General features: G+C 39.6%; 1 protein-coding gene across 1 annotated transcript; it reads right to left on the reverse strand.

Annotated features, from left to right (window-relative positions):
- Positions 1–4,756: 4,756 nt before the first annotated feature.
- Positions 4,757–21,931, reverse strand: adam19b (ADAM metallopeptidase domain 19b; the record flags this gene model as incomplete). The annotated part of the gene is made up of 24 exons (XM_079250187.1): positions 4,757–6,023; positions 6,115–6,212; positions 6,283–6,651; positions 6,742–6,835; positions 6,995–7,124; positions 7,255–7,363; positions 8,999–9,076; positions 9,204–9,420; positions 9,508–9,616; positions 10,257–10,452; positions 10,571–10,660; positions 10,750–10,927; positions 11,016–11,155; positions 11,368–11,452; positions 11,559–11,725; positions 11,839–11,910; positions 12,249–12,314; positions 12,415–12,616; positions 13,589–13,665; positions 13,815–13,893; positions 21,105–21,175; positions 21,280–21,383; positions 21,651–21,792; positions 21,845–21,931. The coding sequence occupies 24 exons, from the start codon at positions 21,929–21,931 to the stop codon at positions 6,017–6,019; spliced, it is 2,967 nt and encodes a 988-aa protein (XP_079106313.1). The 3' UTR covers positions 4,757–6,016.
- Between the last annotated feature and the right edge of the window lie 2,482 nt (positions 21,932–24,413).

The raw sequence follows: 24,413 nt of genomic DNA on the forward strand, positions 1-24,413 counted from the left end.
TCACTGTATTGTGATTTGTGCCAAATAAATTAAAATAACGCATATTCACACCCAAAAAAATTGTTTTTCATTTGGAGAATCTAAAAGAAAAAGGCAAAGCAATTAAAAAAAAAACAAAAAACAAAAAACCAACAACTAAGGATTAAGTGTATACTTATATATAGTTTAAAATAAATATGAAATTTGGTCATTTTTCTGGACAGCGTGTTTCACTGAGTACTTTAAAATAAAATATTCTCAGCTCCAAATCATCACCCTCTTTAGGAATATGGCACCATTGGTACTGTTGGTCCAGTTTCCAGAAAGAACCAATGGATCTGAACATTTTAGAACATCTCTTTTTCTAATCGTGTCAATCATTCAAATTAATCTGACATCTTTCAGATTTGTGGGAACAGATTTTGAGTGTCAGAAACAGCTTTAATTGCAATAATTATTCATATCTGAAGAAAATGCAACCATGTCAGCCACTCAAAGCTGTTTGTTCTCCTGAAAGTTTTAGTCTTAAAGCCATTTTTGAGATTGCAAATTTCACCTCTGTCCAAAGGTTTAAATATGGTTATGAAATGTCAAGTAATCTTTTTTTCATCATTAAATGAATGCTACTATTTAATGCAATATGGCATAAAACAGTGAGTTTTCAGGAATCTTTTTCATCTGAAATATGATCACGATTATTTTACAGAATACTGACAAATGCAGCTAAAGGTGAAAACATTTAAGTGCATATATTTATATTTCACTTTGAGAACAAAAACTCTAAAGAGTGAATTTAGACCTCAAAAAATAGGAACTACGAGTTCAGTCAGGAGTGTAAACTGCTAAGGTATTTTCTAAGGGTGACCCGGCATTAATGTTTAGGTGTCATGTGATTTACCTGCATCAGAATTCTCCACATCTTTAAACAGATCAATACCTCATTGAAATACACAGTGAAAAACTAATGAGTAACAGCATCGTGTTTATCAATCAAGCTTTTTACTAAGGCACTTTTTTATATGTATAAAAAAATTAAACAATGTCCTTTCACAATAAACCCCAAACTACAAACCCAAGTCACACAAGTCACATACACACATAAACATATATAAAAAAAAAACACACTCTAAAAGTACCATCTCAACCATCACCTTCAGAATTATATCAGTATGAAGCTGGTGGGTGCATACAAAACTTTTACTACTGAAAAAAAATACAAATGAAATTACTTAAAAGCTAAAAAAAAGAGAATTAATGTTAAAGAATTAACCGTTTAGCAGGAAGCCCATCCTGACTACATGGAAACTGACGGAGAAATTGTGTGGGTTAATCAACATTACAAGTGGAAAACAAGTCGGGTTAATTGGGTCGTTATACATGGCAGGGGACATTCAGCAGGTGAGATCCTCTCTTTACTGCCCTCCCGGCTGGGTCTCCCTCCCACTAACAGGGCAGGCAGGGGGTGTCATCCCTCCCTTTCATCCTTCAGCCAATCATCATTTCTAATAAATGAATCTCCACAGGAAGTGACATGTCAGCTAACACTAATTATGCTCAGCAGGAGAGGCTGGCTGCAATTAAGGAACATACTAAAACCTTTCCCTGTCAATGCCCTGTCTCCCTCACAGTCACAGCTACCTTCACCTCCCTTCAGAGGAGGCTCACCTGGTTCTTCTGTCTGCACAGAGTTGATGAGGGAGATGTGGCATGAATGTGTGTGTGAAAGAGAGAGTGGGGATGGGATGTTGTGCTGGAGATCGGTTGGTTCAGGGGGTCTGACCATGGTATTTAGCAGTCTTTTGATTAAAATAAATCAGTGAGCTTTCATCTCAGTAAAGGATATGGAGATCTAAAGGGCGAGAACATTTGAACATTTCTGGCTGCACTAAAAGGGGATGCCATTTAAACTTCCAGTGCACACAGTTGGCTGGTAAATGAGACTTTAAAAAACATATATGCATGGATATGTAGACAATGTCTATTAATTTAAATTTAACTACTTGGGCAAGGTTGACACATTTTCATTGATGCCATACACTAACCTATTTAAAAGTCTGTGTTAGGATGTAAAAGAAAAATAGGTCAACTGATTTGTGAAAGATTACAGGTACGGTGTGTGTTCTGCAGATATGTGATTGAAGAAAACGACTTATGATGGAATCTTTGGAGGTCATTCCTTAAGTCTTTCTTAGTCCAGCAGTTGCAGCTAAGATCATCTGCTTTCAGGTGGCAAGGCTCCACATAGTTGTGGTTTCATGATGCACTTTAAGCCCTGCACAGATGACATTAGGACCTGTAAATGGGCTTTTCCCAGAACCAAAACCCTTCATTCTTACTGACAACCAGAAAAACCATCTTTTGCTGAAATTATTAACATGATATGTTCCTCATTCCTAAAAGTAGCATTCCCAGTTTAGAACTGTCTCTGTACCAAAGTTGAGGCCTCCTCACACTCTCTTAACTCCTTGCCTGCAGATATGGTCAAGCTTCTTGTGTCTCAGCAGCATAAAGGCCTTATTGACACAACTTGCAGCTTTAAAGATAAATGATGTCACACCTGCCTGGACCCAAAAATTTCTAACCCTACATTTCTGCTGAAAGCCGTTGGTTCTATTGGAAACTCTATCAGGACTTCACCTAAACACGATGGATCATACTAGAAACTGAGTCATGCCACTAACTGCAAAATCTGCTATTTAACAAGCCAGGTGAAATGAAATGTGATCTCACCCAAAAAACCCTCAGACAACAATGTCATCAATGTTGTCTGAATAAACCGATACATTCAGGATTTACAGTACGAGTAGAGTACCAAGGTATGTCTTAAATTTGTCTCAGTTTAAATACTGTACAAGGCATTTTTGGCACTGTGCTTTGACTTCTCCATGTCAGAATTTTAAATGACAAAACTTACAACCAAGGACGACACGTCTTCTGTCGAATCCAACCAATCTAATGAACACATTTCGTCCTGGAACATAAATAACACGAGTTATGGCCACTCAAATGTAATTGGGATGCTGTTTGCATTGACGAACAGTTGTAAGCACCTACAGCTCTTTCGGGGGAATTTTTTACAAGAGTAAAGCATGCAAGTCAACAAAAGCCAGGAAGGAAAGTTTGTTAAAGTTGCTGAATTAATCATATGGTTTGAGCCTTTCTCATGATCCTCCCAGCTGTATGACCTGTTTTCCTCAGATAAGATACTTATTCAGGACATAAACAGGTGATGTAATGTAATTTAATTCACACTAACATGTTTTAAAACAAATGCAATGCAAAAACAAACCCACTAATTAGGTTTAAGTTGACTAGTATTATTTGTTTCTGTTTGTTTTTGTTTGTTTGTTTACTTTCAGGGACAATTGGACTGATCAATGTACCAGCATAACAACAGGTAGAGCAGGGATTCCCAATCCTGGTTCTTGAGGACTGGTCTCCTGCAGGTTTTCCAAGTGTCCCTGCTGCACGACACATGATTCAAATCAATGTAAATTTAGCAGCAGAGCTTGTCTGAGTCTGAGTCAGGTGTGTTCCAGCAGGAACACTTAGAAAACCTGCAGGACACCGATCCTCAAGGACCAGGCCTGGGGATCCCTGAGGTAGAGGATTGTTGCCCTCAACACTGTAATCAACACCAGGCCGTTGTCTTCATAGTGCCCCCTGCTGGTAATAAACAGGTACTGTTATATCAAGTCTAATTCAGAACTAAGTCATCTTATCTGTTTTTCTGCTTTGTGCCTCTTTCAGATTGTGTCCCTGATGGCACAGGTATGTCCAAAATGACAAAGCCAGGATTCATTGAGCTCAATTTGTTCAGGGAGCATGAGACACTAGTTTCACACATGGATTTGCAACTAGAGTCCAGACCTGAACCCCACTGAACATCTTTGGTAACGTGGTAATGAAGAGGTTAAAAAAGCAAACAAATTGATAATTCTCTGAAAATCATTACAAAGATAGGAGCAGATGTTCAATAACTCATCCACTAATAGATCTGTTTTCCTCTGATGTTTCTGGTTGTTCAAACGTCCCTTTATCCTACTGTCTCTGTCACCATAAATTTATTCTGCCATGAACAAACTGAGAGACATAATGGTGAAAGTCTTCCATCATTTATCTTCTAATTTTGTTGATTGTGTGTATCCAATTTTGTTTGAATGAACCACATTATACATTGTGCAATTTCTTGAGCAGCTGCAATTTAAAACTTTGAAAACCACTGATTACAGGGAAGAAATTTGACTTATATCATCACTTGGCTTTTTCATGTATCTCTTTATTTTACCATTTCATTGTTATTTTATTTTCTTAAGCTGTTTTTATTCACTTACTGTACAGCACTTTGGTCAGCTATATGTTGTTTTTAAAGTGCTTTATAAATAAATATGGTATATGGTATGGTTGGCTTTTGTAAAACTTTTTCAACATTATAAAGAGACTTTATGGACACCTTGTGATGAACTGTAGACAAAATTACTGTCAAATGATTAAAGTCATTATTATTACAAAATAAACATGTTGCACACATGAAAGAAACTATTAAGAACCTTGGCAGCAATCGATATGCTTATGTTTTTAATGACAAGCACGTATGTAGCGTTTCAAATGTGCAGATGTGGAAACAACAGCAGCGAAACGGGTTTTAATATATATACAGCTGTACAGTTTTTTTTCTGTTTCCTGCTCTTAAGGAAAAATTCTTGCTTGAGCAAATGTAAAATATGGATCTTGGCAAGTTAACCCCTGTAAACATGGACAAAACAACAGTATTCTTAAAAAAAAAAAAAAAAAATCCACTTTTATTTGTACACAAGTTTATGCAGTTTCCAGTTTTGGACGCACACTTGCACATTCCCTGTGTTTGCATAGGCCAGATGAAAAGGTTAAACATGGCAGTTGACAGATTTCATCAGTCCAAGTAGTCAAATGGACCAGAATATTATGAAACACTGAGACTCAATTTGCCTGTGTGATCCAACTTGCAGTTACACAACATAGACTTTTCAGAGAGAGCGGCCGTTTCCAAAGCATGTTTGGTCAAGTATGAAAAGAGATAATAAAAGTGTTAGTAGTATTGTTGTTTAAACAATCACATTTACTTACAGTTTTGGTGAGATGAACTGAACTGATAGTTGTAATCAAAAGCATGGCTCAGTTAAGCTTTTAAACTAAAATGATCACTTCATCGCTATCACTGATTGTCAGTGACAGAAGTAAGGACAAGACAGTGGGGGGTCAAATGGTCACGTTAAATACTCCGCTTCTGCTGGCTCAAAAGGTGACAAGCATAAGTCGATACATTCTGGAGGGACGCCGTTATACCGGTATAACAGCCACCTTTAACACCCTCAGATGGTGAGTGTTAACAATGAAGTGCAATACTGCAACAATATAAAATAAGGAAAATAAAAATAATATCAGCTAAAAAAAATCCCTCACATTTCTTGCTACATATTGGACATGTATCTCTCATAAAAAGCATAATCACTTAAAGCATGCATATCGTGTTTTCACTAGATACCTTGAGCCCAGCTGAAAGCCACGATCATCCTCTTATTATTCATACATGAGAAGCACAGCTATGCAATTATTCGTATCTTTTCTTAATATAAGACACCCTTACATAGTTAAATGCGTTTTAAGAGGCACCATGTTCTGTACAAAGGCTGCACTGTAAACATTTCTTTTGCGTTTTGAATAAATACTGCTGGAGAACTTCACCTTTCCCTTTTTCGACATCTGGGATATTTAAATAATGGAGAAAGAATATTTAAATTCACAGCTCCAGCTGTTTCAAGTGGATAAAGCAGACATGAAGACTGAATTTACAAACCACTGATGAAGTCTATATCGTACACACCAAACATATGCACCACCTCTTCTCAACTATCATCACCTTTTTTTTTTCTTATTTCACATCAGAGTAAATACAGTGTCAAGTATTTATCCCCCAGGGCTTCATTTTTTTTAAAGACAGTTTGTGTCCTTCATTGCATGTAAATGGTGGTCCACAACGTCTCCCTGAGCTCCTCCTTTAGGCTCTAGAAAGATAAGACAAAGAGTTTTTGAGTAGTTTTTAAGGGATTTATGGCAACAAACATAAAAAAAACAAAAAAAACAACAATGATCCACCTGTTTGGCTTTTTCTGTCCAGCAGATGGCGCCAAAGCAGCCTTTTTTCTCTGTAGGGCGTTCACAGTCACAAGTGCGCTTTTCACATTTTGTTTTTCCTGAACAAAAATAACAAGTCAGGTATTTCATTTCATATAAATATCAGTTGCTAAATACAAATGCATGTACCAGTGATGGTTTGTTGACAGGACAAGGTGGTGGAGGTCTACTGGGAGGGTCTGGACGGTGTTTATTTATTGTTGAAGGCTGCGTCTGGCTTTTAGGATCCTGGGAAGGTAATGTTGGAGGTTCTGGTATTGCTACAGACACCTGCTGTGGTTTTTGTCCAGCCACCTGAGCAGATTTAAAGGGTGGGGGTCGGTTGTAACCCTGAGGAGAGCTTTGTTTAAGAGGAGGGGCTACAGGCTGGGCCTGAGGCGGCAGCATCAGGGCCTTCTGCTCTGAAGTATAGGCAGGTATAGGAGGAGGCTTCACCGCTGGACGCACAATAGCAGGTCTGGGCCGAGTGGGGCAGGATGGGCTCGGACGAGAAGAAGACTTTTCATGTGGAAAAAGCACAAATAGTAAAAAAAAACATTTTCTTTAATTCAAAACATAACATAATAGTGCATGAGTTTGGTTTTTTACCGAGTCCTGCTTCTTCAGCAAAAATGTTGGGTTGGTGTGACCGCTGACCTGAGTGTCCTCTTGCAGGGTTTTACTCTCCACTGTGACCAAACATCTAAATATAAGAACACAGTAAGCACAAATAAAGAGCCATCACTCACAGTGGACATCCAGACAACCTGTGTACGTGGAAATGTAAAAAAAAAACCACAAAAAAAAAACGTATTGTTGATTGTGTAAATAATTATATTAAGCATTTAAGAAAGACATATACTTTGGCACTGGTGGTGGAGCACTGGGTTTTAGTGGATGAAGTTTATGTTTGTAGCAGCACCAAACTCCAAGTGCAGCCAAAACCACAAAGAAAGCTGCCAGAAGACCAAGTAAGACTGGAAGGAGATTGCCTTTTGGAATATGGAATAAACAGGAATTAGACAAAAATGAAGTGATCTGCAAGAAAAGTCTCATAATATTATTACGATAGTATGATCTCTAGATAAAGCTAAGAACAGTCAACATGAGCGTGTGTCTCACTTTGGCTGAGAACAGGTCCGCTGTCCACACTGCCGCCTGAGCCCTTCTGGTTACACAGCGGTGGAGCCCAACCGGCGTCGCAGTGGCAGTTGTGGTTGTTGTTGCACAGCTGGTTAAAGAAGCACAGAGTTGACTGTTATGTGCAGCTGCCATTGAAATTTATTTCTGTTTTTATTGCAATGATATGCAGGTTTACAGAGGTCTGAATGAATTCCAAGTAGACTCCAAACTTTTAATTGGAAAAAAAGATTAAGACGCATTCTTTTACTTAAGAGTTTACCTCATTGCCACATAAGTACACCTCACTAGTTGGACTGGTTGGTTGGACCCTGTTTTGCCTTAAGAACTGGCTTACTTTGCATATCATAGATTTAATAAGGTGCTCAAAACATTCCTCATAACTTCTGGTCCATGACATGATACCTGCTGGAAGTAGCTATCAGAAGATGGGTTAGGTCAGGTAGATGGTGGCAAATAGATGATCAGTTGGTACTATGGGGCCAAAAGTGTAACAAGAAAAGTTCCCTCATGGTTTCATGTGTGCACAGACATGGTACGCTGCACACTTAGTTGTATCAAGCGGTTATTTGAGTTATTGTCAGCCAACCACTCTGCCCATTCTCCTCTGACCTCTGACAAAGAAATGGTGCTCACTGGATATTTTCTCCTTTTCAGATCATTCTTAACAAACCCTGGAGATGGTTGTGTGTGTAAAACACAGTAGATCAGCAGTTTCTAAAACAATCAGAGGCACCAACAAGCACGCCGCGGTCAAAGTCACACAAATCCCCTTTTTTTATCCCTGTTCTGATGCTCAGCTTGAACTTCAACATTAAATTGCTGATTTATTATTGGCTAATATTATTTTGGTGCTAACAAATGTACCTTATAAAGTGACCAGTGAGTGTATATTGTATACAGACATTATAATCTGTTTCCTGTATTCAACATTTAACTGATTTTGGATAACTGCTTGGCACATCTAGCTGCACAATACATACTTTAGGTACATTTAGGTACTTCTGCTCAATATTATCCTTGTACTGAAGAACACGTTGCATTGTTTTGTTGATACTTTTAATATACATGATATGAGTAGTTCTTACACTGCTGCCAAGGAGAATGAGTCTCCTGGCCGCAGACTGGAGAATGAGCCGGGGATGGATATTGGACGGGGCTGTTTTTCATTTTGTGTGTTGTCTATTGTCTGAATTTGTGCTTTTAGAGGTGTGTTTTTTTGTTACATCTTCATCCTTCCCCCTTTAGGTGAAGTGTAGAGATACTTCTTTTTTTTTTCCAACACCCACCCATCCTTCCTCATGTCCTCTTTTCCTCATTTATAAGGCAGCGCCAGTAAAATTGGCTGCGGGCCTAAGGTTTAGTTTGGTTCTGTAAACTTGTCAAATGTAAATGTCTGTATGTCTAACCTTGGACAAGCTGGCTTGAACCTTGAATTTCCCCTCAGGGATAAATAAAGTATCTTTGATTTGATTTGATTTGATTCTCCTTCCCTCTAAATGGCCACTGCTAACCCTAACCCTGACACTAACCCTACCCTAACCACGCCCATTTGACATCCAACTCTGCCCAATATCCAGGCCCGCCCCATTCTCCAGGCTGCAGCTGAGGGTTATTGGTCAAGGATGGCAGCTTTCAATAACTGCAGGCAAACAGCCAAATATTCCCAACCCATCCATTAACATCCATCACACCTACATCCTTACTGGGACACATAGAAACTTACTCCATGGCCATGGCACTTGGCATTGCACTCATCAGCTCTGAGAAAAGATGCATTGCGGCACTCTCCATTGAAGCAAATCTGTTAATAAGGAGAAGTGTGATTAGTGAGGTGTTTAGAGGAAACAACTTTTCCACAATGCAGTAAAAAGATCTCAAAAAGATATGTAAAGCATGCTTTGTACTAATGTAGACACGGTTTGTCTCACCGAGTCATCTCCACACTTGGTCCCCGTCATGACCAGGCCCGGGTCCAGAGTGTCACTTTGCGGCTCCTCGTCTCCCTGGCCGAGCTTGTACACGTGTGTTCCCATACACAGAATTTTCTTGTTGCCCAAAGTGACTGTGGTTTCTATGCGGACGGCATTGTTCTCTATAGGCTTGGAAGCTGAGGTTGAACACTGGATTTTGCCACATTTGACATCCCTAGCATTTACACAAATATAGATACATTTCAAATTGAGAAAAATAAAGACATTTCTTGATAGTTATGCTGGATGTCTTGGTCGTCACCTGTCATTGCAGCTCCTGTACTTCCCAAATGTGTCTTTACCACAATTACCGTACATGTCACCAGCCTCATTGACCTTCTTAAAACACAGATCAGGAGCTGGACGGCTATCTGCGGGTTAAAAAGAGAAACAAACAGACACATATAAGTACTGACAAACACATCACAAATAGAATTACAGGAAATACTTAAAATAAATGCGATGTGGCCAAGTGATGAAGACTACATGGCTTTCCTTCTGCTTCTTTGTGGCTTTTCTGCTACTGCATAGATGCGAGGTAGAATCTGGCCGGCATGAATGTGGACATTAATTAATTCATTATCCTCTGATTTGTGACAAATTACTGTTAATTAAATAAAACCTCTTTGCTTTAAACATTAGATCTTCAGTATCTGGCAACAAATTGGGCCAGATGATCCTCAAATACAAAAAGGTTATAATCTTTTTGGATGTTATGTTTGTTACAGTTGGTCTGCCACAGCTAATAAAAAGCACCAGATAAGCTGCCAAACAGGAAGTTAAGAAGGGATTTCTGAGCAGTCATCTCATGGAATGACATTAAGCAAACGAAAATCAGATACTTAGCAAGTTAGAGCCAATAACAAGGCTGATCATTGTAGCAAAAAGGAAAATTGTGTTTTGGACTTGTGTGGATTTTACTTTCATCCTGCAGTAAATGTCAACATCTTGGCATTAACATTAAATTCAACAACAAAGTATTTAAAGATGGCATGCATTTGGTTTACACACCTCGTCCCCAGAGGGACCGACACTGCTGCTCCAGAGTCAGACACATGCCGGTGTAACAGTAGGCCTTCCCACCTGCACATGATGCACCATCCGCTAAGTAAAAATTAGCTGGACAAGACTCCCCCTTTCCGTCACAGTACTCTGGCAGATCACACGGCCCAGAGGGAGCTCTGCACAACACGCCTGGGCTCTTCAGCTTCACGGTGAAACAAAACGACAGGGACAGAATATAAACTAAGGTTGTAATGTTTTCCAAACAGAAGCAGAAATGACAATGTTTGTACAGCTGCAGGTAAAAGAAGCATTTATGTTACCTTGCAGTCATGACAGCAGACTCCATGGGCACACTCAGCACCAGCTTTCAGGGTGCAGTTGTTGGCATTACAGCAGGGACTGGTGCACTCCTATTTAGAAATGGTTGTATAGTGAAATGCCATGAGGTCTGATAAAAACGTCCAGTGGAAATTATTCCTGTACACGCAGACTCACTGACCTCTTCCTCTCCACAGTCACATTCTTCTCCATCCTCCAGGTAACCATTGCCACAGCGCTGCCCTCCATACATCACCCTAGTGTTTGGCAAGTTGAAGAGACACTTCCCTCCCCCGGAGCTTAGGTAGCTTCTCAGTTCCCTCTGGTTACAACCATTGAACACTCGGGGAAATGGATCCCTGTGCCGAGTGAAAAGAAAGAGCATAAACACAAAACTGAGTCAAATTTCAGCTTTAAATCTCAAACATTTAAGCAGCTAAATCCTACCCAGTAGCAGCCGCCATGATGCAGCCTCCATCTTCTGCTCTAGCCTGGCAGCAGCCTGCGCTGTCGTGACTCATACCAAAGTTGTGGCCCATCTCGTGGGCCATGGTGGCGGCAATACCAACAGCTGACTTTGAATGGTCCTGCTCAACAGAGGAGTGACTTGACTCTCAAAGAGTTTGAGGCCAGTATAAATAAACACCTAATGCAGGATAACTAAACCCAAAAGGACAGGATTATTTGATCTTTTTCCTGCTATATATTTACTTTCGCAGCAGAAAGTGCTTTTTTTTTTTTTTTTATCAAACTGAATTCATCTCTAAATGAAAAATTCATATTTAGTCTGGTCTCTCACCGTGTTTACTCCACCAGACTGATAGTCAGAACACATGGCTTTTAGAGGTGCCAGCCCGATGGTGGTACCCTGGAATGGCTTCCCCCTAAAACAAACAAACCAGTGGAGATCAGCTCCAACTGGCCAGTCAGGAGGCTTACTGAAGACGCTGGAGATGGAAAAGCATGACAAATGGAGTGACAAGTACGAACGTAATAAGCTGAGCATTGTCGTTGGGGAGAGCGTGGAGCTGTTTGCGTCTCCAGGACAGGAATGCGGCCAAAGTGCTGTGTGGATTATCCGACACGTTGATCATGTCCTGGTTGGTCCACACTTCCAGAGCAATCAATGCTACACGGATACTCAAAGCCTTGTAGTACTGTTGATGTGGACCAGGACAAGAAGAACAAAAGTCAGGAATCCATTAATCATAAACACAATAAGGTTTTTTTTTTTAATTTTATAGTTTGTTGTTTTGGAGTGAAGTGCTACCTTATCAACCAAGTTGGCGGCATCCAGTAATATCTGCTTGGTCTTCTCGAGACTACTCCCATGCCTCTCAAACTGCACGCAACATAAACCACACTGAGCACATAAACTGACGAGCCAACAAGATCTCACTTTAGGTCTGTTTGCATTTTTCCAAGAAATCAAAGAAAACTTCTTACACATGAGATGACAAACAGTTTGTGATTCAGAACATTTTGATGAAAGAACTTAACTATTTAAGGTAAAAGCAGGCACCTATGACCAAATATAGAAATTGTGCAAATGTATCACAAACCACTAAAAAGGAAGCTTTTTATGATGAAGCTGAATTCACATCCACATATAAAGGTGTGATACCACAAAGTCTATTCTGGTGAAAAGGTGACCAAAGATAAGCATTACGACATCCTCACCTCAGCCTTGTCTGCTACCAGCAGAAGCTCAACATACTTCATCGATGGGTTCAGTTCCCTTTTTTCCTGCCAGAGAAGAAAAAAAACAGTCAAATATTGTGATTATTTTGTAAAACCTTTGCAGTAATATCAGAGATTTATCAGAGTTTATGCCGCCTGAACCCACCCTCCTGTTCTGTGGTGACATCATCCCACGGAGGAAGTCATTAAGCCCTTCTTCATGTTCCTCGTTGCCATGGTGATGCAGGCAGCTTCCCTTAGGTAGGTGGAGGCTTTCTGCTCTGAGAACAGCGTGCTCCTGAGCATCCGTGTAATTAGGAAGAGGCTCTATCAGGTAGCTGACACTTGTGTTCAGAGAAATCATTCCCCTGATGAAACAAGACACCACAGATGGTTCCATTCATTCAGCTTCAGAAAGTCAATATGGATCATATGCTGCCTGTAATAACTACTGCTCTTCAGATTCTTAAAATATAACATTGAATGAAATTTAAAGCTTTGTGAAGGGTGAGCAGAGGAACATGTGTCTTATGAATTTAGTGTCATTTACAAATGAATATCAGTTGGAAGAAGAGACATCCACTGACAATCCTTATGCTTCTTCACATTTGAGCACAGATGCCTGAACACAAAAGACACAAGCATGCACACAGCAACAGGCCACACAGCTGCAGAAAACATCTGGAGAATCAGACACCCACATATCAGCGTCAGACCTTCCTTTGTTTGCATTCCACCCGAGAATCCACATTAAAATGTATTCATTTATTCATCCTCCAGATGCAGAGCAATGACCCCACATAAACACTCATATGGCTATGATTTTTGGCTGAACTCGTATGCTCCTTCTCTGCTGTCAGTGTCTCTTTACTGAGTGTCTCCAGCAGGAGACATCAGCTGCTCTGCAGCCACATAAGGAGGAAAAGGCAGGATCTGTACTGAGCTGTACTCAATGAACCAAGAAAGAGCTAATGCCCTATTAACTTAGTAGACTACAGATAGATAGATGCTGCGTCTCCTGTCATTTATTCATCCAGAGTTTTATAGCAGTGTGAAGGGGTTTGCAGAATTTGCTTGCATCTTATTGTCAGGACAAAATATTTATCAAATACATTGCAAACCGGACAACATATAGTTTTGTTAGGTAATTTGCTAACAATAAGTATGCAAAATTCTGCAAAGAGGAGGATATACAGGTCTTTTCTGTAAGGCTAAAAACAATTTATATGTGAATATATTTTTTATATTAGCTGAGATTTATTTTAATAGGAGGGTTTTTCTAAAATCAGGGATAAACTTGAATTATTGTACCTTTTGAATATCATACACATTTTCCTCACCTGAGTCCTGAGCAAGTGCTAACAGCAACACTGGAACCTGCCATGCCCAGAACCTCGCCATGGTAGAAACAATGTCCCTGAGATTAAAAACAAGCAAACCAAAACATAAAAATACTGCTACACAAAGCTCCATGCACCATAAAACCTTTAGATTGATTTCCCTTGATGATCATTTTATGAAACCCCTCTGCAGTTTAAAAACATTAAGCTGTCTCATCAGACTTACAGTGTTGGGAGGAAAGGAGGACTTGCGAGCACCGTCGGGAGTGTACCATATTTCCTGATATCCAGGGGCCAACAGCTGCCTAGTGAAAGCAAACACAAACACAGAAGATAATGGAATATGTGTTGCATCAGACATTTAATCTATAGAAACAGCCAAGGTGTGGAGTCCTGATGGTCAAATTTATGTACCTGAGTGAATAGAAAATGAGGAACAGATGCAGCATACTCAGGAGAGAGAGGAGTCTTTCCAACAGCACAAAAAATGTTCATTCTGACATACAAACAAAGCTGCTTTAAGGATTTAGACAAAGATTCTCACATAGACAACGTAAAAACACAAGAAGGATAACTTATTGTTGTCATAAAACTTACATGCACTTTTCTGAAATAACCCTTTTTACTGCCTGGGGAGTACAGCTAAAAAGGAGACGACAACTTCTCCATGCTGGGAGTTTAAGTCACTGGAATGTCCAAACAGCATAAAACATTTTCTAATTTTTTTTTTAATTCCATTTTACATAAATGTCTCAATTGCTATACAATACAGAGACTGTAGGAGAGATTGATAAATCAGAGGGACATACTGATATATGGATCATTCTGCTTGAGTCATAGTTACAGTCGTCTTACAGCCATCTGTGTGTATTTGAGAGAGTGACTTTGGACTCAAATCAATACTGCTGCTTATTTTCCTGTCTTACTCCTTCCAACTGTGTCTCAATCCATTCTTCCTGTTTTCATTCATAAACTTTGTCTGCCTCACAGCTGGTTTTCTTTTGCTGTGTCTGTAAATCTCTTCTCATCACTCCTAGAGTCTATCTCTGATCCTTCAAACAGGCTGCAGCTGCAATGAAATGGTCCTACAGAGAACCCTGCATGCACTAGATCAAGTCATGGTTCCAATTTAAACAAAAAAGAGAAAGACCTTCTTTCTTATGTTTTTCAGTTCTTATCTGTCTCGCTTGTGGTTAATTTTGATAATAACGGTTGTGCATCAAACATATTTCCAAAGTGTGCAGATGTTAGAAGATACCATTTAAACATATGAAAGGCAAACGTTGTCAGCATAAAACCTGTATATTAAAGAAAACTGTTCTGGTTTGGCTAAATCCACCTAATAAGTCATTTTAAGTTCAATTTATCCAGTCAATTTATAAAAAAAAAAAAAAAAAGGGAAAGCCTATGTTTTGGCTAGCTGTAGCCTTGATGCTAAGCTAACATCCTGCTTGGTGCTGCTACACATGCAGCTACCAGACATGAAAGCAGAATCTTTAAGTACTTAATTGAGGACATTTTCCAAAATGTCAAGCTGTTCTTTTAAAGCACGATGAGGACATATGACAGGAAGATTTCCCCCCCCCATCAGACGCCCTCGAGGAAGACGATGCTCGTGAAACAATGACAGCCTGTTGATGCAATCTGTAATAAAGCATGTCAAAGACAGAAGATGGCAGTTTCATCCTTTAACAGATCACCAATCAGGCAAAGGAGGGGATGTATATTCTCAGGCTCATACAACAAATCAAAGACAGGACTTAAAAATGGTCAGCGGTAATATATCCGGCTGATGTCACCCTAAGCAGGGTAACCCCCGCCGTATTGTGAGTTGACCTTCTAACCTCATCTGGCCTTTTTCTTGTTTTCCTGTTTTAACTCCACAAAGATTTCCATCCCCTTCTTCTCTCATCTCTTTTACTTTCCCAGGACAAATTAATGGCTGAATAGCTGATGAATGAACTTTACCCTGCTGCTGTTTAACAATCATAACACAAGAAAAGCAATTTCTTCTTCCATAAGAAAAACAAACAAGGACTTGGTGTCTGTTCTCACTTCTGTTCACATGCCAGTCAGCAGCTCTGTGCCTGAGCTAAACTCTGCTGACTTACAATCACTGGGGATAACAGTGTGTAAACTGGTAGAATGATGGCTATATAACTTACCACGGTGTGACATGTAGACACAACATGCCATCAATAAAACTATATCATCTGCACTCAAAGCTAGCAACGCCTTTAACACAACCTTTTGCACTAACTGTTGGTTCGAGAGACAACTCCTTATCTGAGGAGAAAACGGTAGGTTGATCTATTAAGGACATCACAAAAATGGAAATATGTAAATGAACTATGGAAACATTAACCACAACTGGAAGGGTGTGATGAAACAGACAGGTTTCAGTATTACTTTTGTATTTTCTGTTTTTTCAGATTAACTTTGCCAGCATTAGACACCACCAACCTTATTTTACTTCTAAACCCTGAGTCAAACAGCATAAAGCTTTCCGACTGTATCTCCTTTTAGTTAAGCCCCACACCTAAACTGAAGGTTGCAAATGCTTGCATATCAAGCCTGATAAAAACCATGTGATGGTAAGAGTGCTGCTCAACAATGTTTGGATGATATCCAACATACAGACACATGCTGCGATTGAAAATCACAGTGCTGGCTGAATCATGGCTGTCTGGCAGTCAGGCCGAGACAAAGAGTTGCTTCAACATCAGGAGGAGAAAGAAGGAGTGGGGGAGCAATGCTAATGTACTTGGAAGATAGAATGGGAGGGAGAGAAGGGGATGTGGGGTAATGCATTAGGGTCAGTGGGTTGCATTCTCTCATAGTATCAGATGACATCATTGCGCTGGGATGGGGAGAGGGAAAGAGAAGGCTGATGCAAAGTCAAAATACCACTCAGCAACAGATGATGAAGAGGCTTTCATTGCAAAGGGAGGATGTGTGAAAACACAGACCTAGATTAAGACGTCCGAGCACACTAGACTGCAGCATTGTGAGGCTAAACACACACGAGAGAAACAAGGACAAGTGAACTTATCCCTTGCTCTGCCCTGTCTTGACCTGCAGTCCATCAAGCCTGTCTTTTAAGTCTTGTTTGTGTTCTTTTGGGGTTCTGTATGTGTAAAAGTGAGTTTGTTTATGTCATCTGTCTGCGTGTGGCCACTGACTCCCAAACTTTGACCACAGAGCACATACGGGGGGGTTGCATATTTGTACTGGAGCCCTGGGGAGTATCGGAAAAGGTGAGAAGAAAGAAATGAGAAAGAACGGGCTGTTCATTTCTGAGCTGGTTGGTGAAAGAAATGTGACATGAGGACAAGATAAGAGGAAGAAGAAAAAAAAAGAGAGGAGAAACAAAGCCGGCTACATTTCCTACGGGAGTGCTTAATTCAGGTTCACGCACTTAATGGTAAGCAGGAAGGGCATTAAACTGAAGAACAGAGACGGTCGTGCAGAGGAGGAAGCTGACATATTCACACCAGTCAAATCTGAACCAAAGGGACATAACTCACACCCAAGCTGACCTCAGCTTTCTCTACTTTCCTCTTTCCATGACTTGTCTCACCTCAACCCTTCTCCTCCGGTCCATCATTCACTTTCTCACAGTTTCCTCCCTATTTCACTTTGTGTTCCCATCACTTTTCCTGCCTGGGAGTCAGCGCACACCCTGGCTCCTACCTTGCTCTTAACTGAATCAACCCTCCGTGGGTGCACAGCGGCCTTTCATTTAGATAAAAGCTCAGGCAGACACACGTCCATACCAATGAAGTGCGAACCCATGTGCGCATGTGCACATCGACAAGCAGGACCAGGGAGGACAGAAATGGATTGAGTCTGGATTCCAGCCACCGGGAGACGCGATGCCCACAAACATTCAGTGATGTTTTGCTCCATGCTTTGATTAGTTTGTTCATTAGGTAAAAACTAAATGAGGTGACACTGGATGAAAAGGAGGACAGCTGAATAAGAAATAGCTGTAGAATGAGATTAAGCTAGTCTGGGCGCCCCATTATCTACTGACTGCCTTGGAAACCCAGTTTTAAGTGCAATATGGACACAAAAGAGTAGCCAGGGCACAGAGGTGGGTATTGGCAGCAGTTTATCTGGCATTTATCCCAGGTCCAACATTAATCTTCTTGGACAAAAACTACTCTCTTCCTCAGCCCAACCTTTAGTGTCTCATTGTGATCTGTGCTTCTGCATTAGAGGACAAATAAAGATGTAGTAAAGCCAGTATGGGATTCTTGCTTTAGAAGTGAGATAGAGGAAAACCCCTGGATGGTGAGCGGATGACGTGGTAAACCTCAGTCTAAATAAAGGATTAAAAAAAAGACAGATTCCTAGCTCTAGCTTGAGAGCTGTGAAACTATTCTGTATTATATTGTATATATATAGATTTTTGGAGTGGACAGGAGCACCGATGCTAATAATAAATTCTCTAACAGAAAGCGTCAGCATGACAGGATGCGCCATATTAGACCTGAACAGTAAAGTGCTCTGTTTGCCAAGATGGCAGCACATAAAGGCAAGAAGCAGTGGAAAAATTAGCACTGCTGCAGAAATATCTTTATGTTAACATGGGGTCACCATGTTGCTATTGTTTCTACAACATGTATCTCATCAGGACCATCAGTCCAGTCTAGTTTTTAAGCTCAGGTTGAAAAAAAAGGAAATATTAAAATATAGCTTGGTCAAAAATGATTGTTAGCTCTGTCATGGCGTAGGTCATGTGTGTTAGCAACTCTCAGAGAGTTATGGGCAGATTTTGATTAAATTTTCAGGAAATTTATAAAATAGAATAAGGAACAAATTATTCATTTATGGGTGATTTGATCACCCCTGGATCCAGGAATTTTTTTGAAGGATTCTTTAGGGATTTAGGGGATATAGGGATGTCATTTTGTCATAAGAGCTTCTGGCTAACAAAAGAGTGCCCACAATCAGTGCTTCGACTTAAAGGTTGAAATTGGATTTAATCGGGTCACAGACTGGACTTTAATTCAGGAGACAAAGATTGTGTTTTGAGAACAAGTTATTTGTTTATATTTGGTGTACTTCATTCGAGTATTAACATTCTGTGTGAACTTGTACAGGTTTACAACATAGATTTTTCACTGGCAAAAAGACTCTTGACATAAGTCTTGATAAAATCCTCAGTAATCAAGTTAGTAGATTATTGTGACAAAGTGGGAGAGGTTTTATCTATTCACCACTTGCCCCTGACACATTTGGTATTCTACAACCCTTATTTTATTTACATTTGTTTTGCTTTACCATTGCATATCCTTGCTACACTTCCCATGATGGGTTTGTTTCTGTTGCCATGATGTTACTGTTGCCATCGGGTATGTAAATGGGATTAAATCAAACAGCCATGATTTAATTCAGCTATTTTTATTTGGTTGCAGATTAAGAGTTGAATGTTTTGTTTTTATTCTTTATTTCAACCCATTGTGCAGGATTTTTGTTTGAAAGTGACCAGCCAAGCACTTCCTGACTTCAAGTGTTGGTGACTTCATAAATTACGTAAAACCAAGCTTTGAAGCATAATTTATTTTAAACTTATGTTTGAGAAGTGCTGTCTTTCTTGGATACTTTGGTTTGCAAATGAGTTTTGAATTAGTTTATTAAAGCTGTTGGATTAATTTAAAGGTTATGGTGTAATCGATCTTTTAAACCGCTACAGTCAAAAGCAGAACACGATTAATCAACGGAATACATAAGCAGCAGTAATACATGATGTGTTCAGATGAGTTTGTATTTACAGCATCTTAATACTGGGATAGTTTCAAAATAAAGTAATGGATGGAGAAAATGGTGTGAGTAAGGTATAAAAGTCTGCATCGCCTCCAACTATGTTCTTCCATAATAAGCTGGACTTCATTATGATGAGAAATTAGCTCCTGTATGCACAGATAAACTGGCTGAGTATCAGTTTCATCTGATATATATATATATATATATATATATATATACATACATATATACACTACTATATATATATATATATATATATATATTGTACAAAAAGCAATAATGAGTTGGGTTTTTTAAAGAGAGAATTTGTGTGCAAAAACAGCTTGATGAAGGCCACACACAATTATCTTTGGCATAATCATTGAAAGCTTATACATCAAAATCAAAAATGTTGCTTTACGTATTTTCAGAATGTATAGTGTCCCTACAAACATGAAATGAAATGTGACAAGAATTTCATCAACAATATTTGTGGTGTTTTTCTTGGAATAAAAGCATGAATTTCTAAACTTAGATATTATTGAAAACTAATGACATAATGCATAACTGTGAAAATTTCTTATGACCTTCTCGCAAAGACAAAGTAAAAAAAAAACAAAAACAAAAAAAAACATCACATCACCGACTGCTCAGCTAAAATTGCAGAAGTGATTTACACAAGTATGACATTTTAACACCGTTCCAGGAACGATGGGAAATTGCACAAAAAATCATTTCAAAATACACTTTTATGCTTCTAGGTTTGAGCTCTTATTTTTCACAACAGCCTGTAATCATTTCTTAAGTCAGAGTACACTGCACTGATCATGTTGTAAAAGTTCAGGCTGTGAAAATGTAATCAAATCAGTCACAACCCTCACACGTCGACTTCCTGTGACTCCTTCTCTGTTTTCTTACCACACACACACACACACACACACACACACACACACACACACACACACACACACAGACACACAGACAGTTTGTGATGGATGACAATTCTTTGCCCAGAAGGAAACTTAACAGTGTGACCGCCTGCTGGGCAGATAGAGCAGGGGGGCAAACGCCTCAGGGGACAGTAAGTCAGACACAGTGGAGTCACAGTTTTGTTAGGACGACTCCACTGGGAATGAACGACAGGGATGGCATAACACTTGAGGGTAAAAATGGACTTCATCCCCCATGTTCATCAAAGCTCCACAGCCCAATACTGGCTAACATCCAGAAGTGATAAAACCATGGCTCTGTTGTCAACACTGATCTATCAGGAGTTCCAGTCCACTCTGCTATTATAGCATCCATTAAAATGGGTAAGTTACTCAGCTCTCTTCCTATCACCATCCCATTGTTACCAGACAGGAACCGCTCCATCAGATTGCAGGATGTTAGGTGCAGAGGCACAATCTCACTTCCTGTTAGCCCAAGGCCCACAGATCGGGTGTCAACCCTCTGTCGTCCAGAAACATTGCCCTTCTTTCCTCCCCTTCTTCCCCCTCTCATCACCCACAGGGGCACTGACCTTATAAATGCATCTATGTGACGGTGAACATCTGGTCAAATAAACAGGAGCAGCCGGCGCTGTCTTACAGAGGACTAACAGGAGAGCTGATGCCTAAGATGCTCTGACTTGATGTCATCAGCTGGAAAACTTGCTTTTTCCACCATTTGTCTGACTGTTCCTGTGGAGTTGCTTCTCTAAACTCCTTAAATTTGACCAACACATAACAATATTCTTCATACTTACTGTCCATAAGTTACTCACTCATTTTTTTCCAGGTGTAGTTCGAGCTTTTGGCCTTCAGCTGAGATCAGAACCTGAACCACTCTGGGATGCTGGCAGGACGAAAACCACAAAAACAGACAAGAAAATAACTGAAAGTGAGACGTTAAAAGCTGAGTCATTTCGCTATAAGGTTGCATTGACAGACGATACTTACATCTTTGGTGGTGAATCTCTTGTGCCTGAGAGGATGCAGCCACACAGGATAAGTAATCTCATAACTCTGTATGTTCTCAAGGATGCTCTTTGGTTTGTTTACTCCTAAAGGAAAACAAAGAAAATGGTAAAAAAACAAAAAAAACAAGGCAAAAATGTCATAAAACAACAATCCATTGGTTGCATCACTGCAAATGTAGCAGAAAATGTTGATATTAATAACATTGCTTAATCAGAATAAGTATGGTTTGATACTGAATCTCAAAGACAAAGCTTACTCCAATGCAAAAAGCTACTTATTTGCTATAAAAAAAAGAAAAAGAAAAAGAATAACTAAAAGGCATGAGTGATTAGAGAAACAAGCGGACTTACCGTTGTAAACACCGCCTTCAGAAGCTGCAGCAGCAACACAGAGCAGACTAACTGTGAGATACAGAGAAGACAGCGGAGCATCGACAGATGGAGGACGCGCTCCTGGAGGCATTATACAAACAAACAGCTCCAAACCAACTGACTAATCGGAGACATAAATGGTCAGTAAATCAGCCAGCGGGGGTAAAATTCACATGAGATGGATGAAACCGCGCCGGTGTGGCATCGCGATGAGCCGCCGCCGCCGCTGCAGAATGAGATGCTTGCAGACTGGCCCACATCTCTCTTTCAGTATCAACCCCTCCCCTCCATTGACACACACACACACACACACACGCACACACACACACACACACACGCACACTCTCACTGATCGTCTGTTGAGTCGCGTGAAGGCAGGCCAGAACATGATGAAAAGATGTTTGAGCAAGCAGCAAGACTGAAATCACGATTGCAGCCTAATATTAGACATAAGCTACAGATAGCATATAAGATGTAAAGCATAAACAGCCAAAACATGCAGCCCGAGTGGGTGAAAATAAAGATAAATGAATTTGGCTCTTTAAGAAGTATTCTTAAAGGGATACTCCAGCTACATGGACAATAGAGGAAATTTGCCAACAAAAAATATGGAAGGATAGAAATAAAAAATGTAGGCTAACATTAAAAAAACCCAAGGTAAAAACCAAAACAGACAAACTCTCATGAATAATTCAAGGGCCACAATGACCCCAGTTTATATCTGATTTCGAGTTGTGAGTTTCAAACCAGACATTAACATTTTTATTCCCCAAGTCAACTTACACACATTAAGTACAAGATTTCTTCCCTGACTACCACATTCTTTTTGTTGTTTTAAGTACAAATATATAATTTCACATAACAAGGGCCACAGTAATTTTTTAATAGGGGCCATGCAGGGGCACAGACCGGGATGAAAGTCAGTGTAACTGTGTCTACAAAGGGGTTGTGGGGAAATAATGAACTGATTATTATAACTAAAGTAGCCATAATGTAAAAAGTTCTGAAAACTTACTGTAATGTTGTTTCAATTGCTGCTTCACAAAATCACTTTGTTGATAAAAAGAAAAACTTGCTTTGACATAAATCATGTTTTATTTGTATTTCTTCAGCATTGTTGGCCATTTTAACTTTTTGTAGCTGTCATAATAATTTATATTTGTGCCTTCAAGAAACAAGAAAATATGGCACAACTCCATCTTTGGAGTTTTTTTAGATTTCCCAAGATAATTAAAACTGCTAACGTTGCACTTAAACAAATGAAGCTAGCTCAATTATTCACCATTTGTTGTGGTCAGTATTTAGAGGGAAACATTACAAAATTCTAGTGAAACTTTGCAGTGAATATATTCACTTTAAATGATCTGAGTTGACTCCATTAATGGATTTTCTTCTAGTTGAAACGGTAAGCAGCTGTAACTTACCAGGCATTTCTTTTTAAACATTTTTTCAACCACCTAAGAGACCATATTCCTTTTAATAATGTCATTATCAAGTAAGTTAAATGGACTATGAGCATGTGAACACAGTTTACATAAGATCAGATAAACAACTTGTCAGAAGTGAGGAAAGGAAGTGATTTAAAGTACTATTAAAGTACCATATGCATTTCAATACATCCTTTCCTCTTTTTTTTCTCCAGCCAGTGGCTCAACGGGCTTATGTCCTGGCACAGCATGTAAATACATGCCGTCCTTAAATAACTGCACCACTTGTCTCAACAAGTTAATAGTTTCTAGGGTTTGGTCCGATGTATCAGGCCATAGGTTGGGTTATTGTTTGCAAAGTTTAAATGAAATGGACCGGAGCTCATTGTGTGAGCTGGTGTCTCTTTAAAGCCTAATTTAAGCCCAAATAACTCAATAGAAAGCTTGTCATTACATAAATAACAGTACAGTGGCTACATGCTTCGAACAAGATCACAAAACCAAAAATACTACCCTGACACTCAACAGTAACTGAGCCCACTACAGTAACAAAATACAGTAGGCTTCCACCTCCAAGCAGCCAGTCATACTGAGCCGGTCAACTCCAAGTGTGATAATAAATATGCCACAGAGCACATGTCAGAAGGGTAGAGTGTATGCAGGGTGTGTGAGGTATTCTTAGCGCTGATGACAGTGCAGGCCAGTGAATCCATTCACATCTCTAAATGGCGCCTTGGCTGCGAGACAAGGCCACTCGTCCCTGTAGAGGTATTGATTTCTGCTTCACTCAAGAGTATTTCTGCCTCAGATAAACCTTTTCCCGCTTTGATTTTTGTAACACACAGAGATCATGAAATAGAAAAGCTGAGATTTAAAATGGGCAAACTATGGAAAAGCTCTCAGTGGACTCAGAGAAACCGTGTTAAACATGCTGAGTGGTGGTAGTATTCTAAATGCCATTCATGATATCAGATGAGGATATATTTTTGGAAAAGCAACCTCAGGAGGGCTATATGCACTGGAAAATTCAAGAGATGAAGGCCAAGCATTCACCCACAATACCCGCTGCAAAAATGAGTATGGTGTGCTTCACTAATAGCTTGTTGAACATCATCATCATGCAATGGAAGCCAAAAGATGTCCTTCTCAAAGGCATTTTTACAGAAATTTAATAAATGGAGGTTAGTGTATGTTCCAACTCTGAGGGTGTGATCATACAAAAAAAAACAAAACAAAGGTTTTGGTCTTAGAAATCTGAATTTCAAGTTTACAATGATTTGTGGTTTCATGAGTTCACACAAAGTCAGTATGGAGG

This window comes from Telmatherina bonti, assembly GCF_933228915.1.
Source record: "Telmatherina bonti genome assembly, chromosome: 12".
Classification (NCBI taxonomy): domain Eukaryota; kingdom Metazoa; phylum Chordata; class Actinopteri; order Atheriniformes; family Telmatherinidae; genus Telmatherina; species Telmatherina bonti.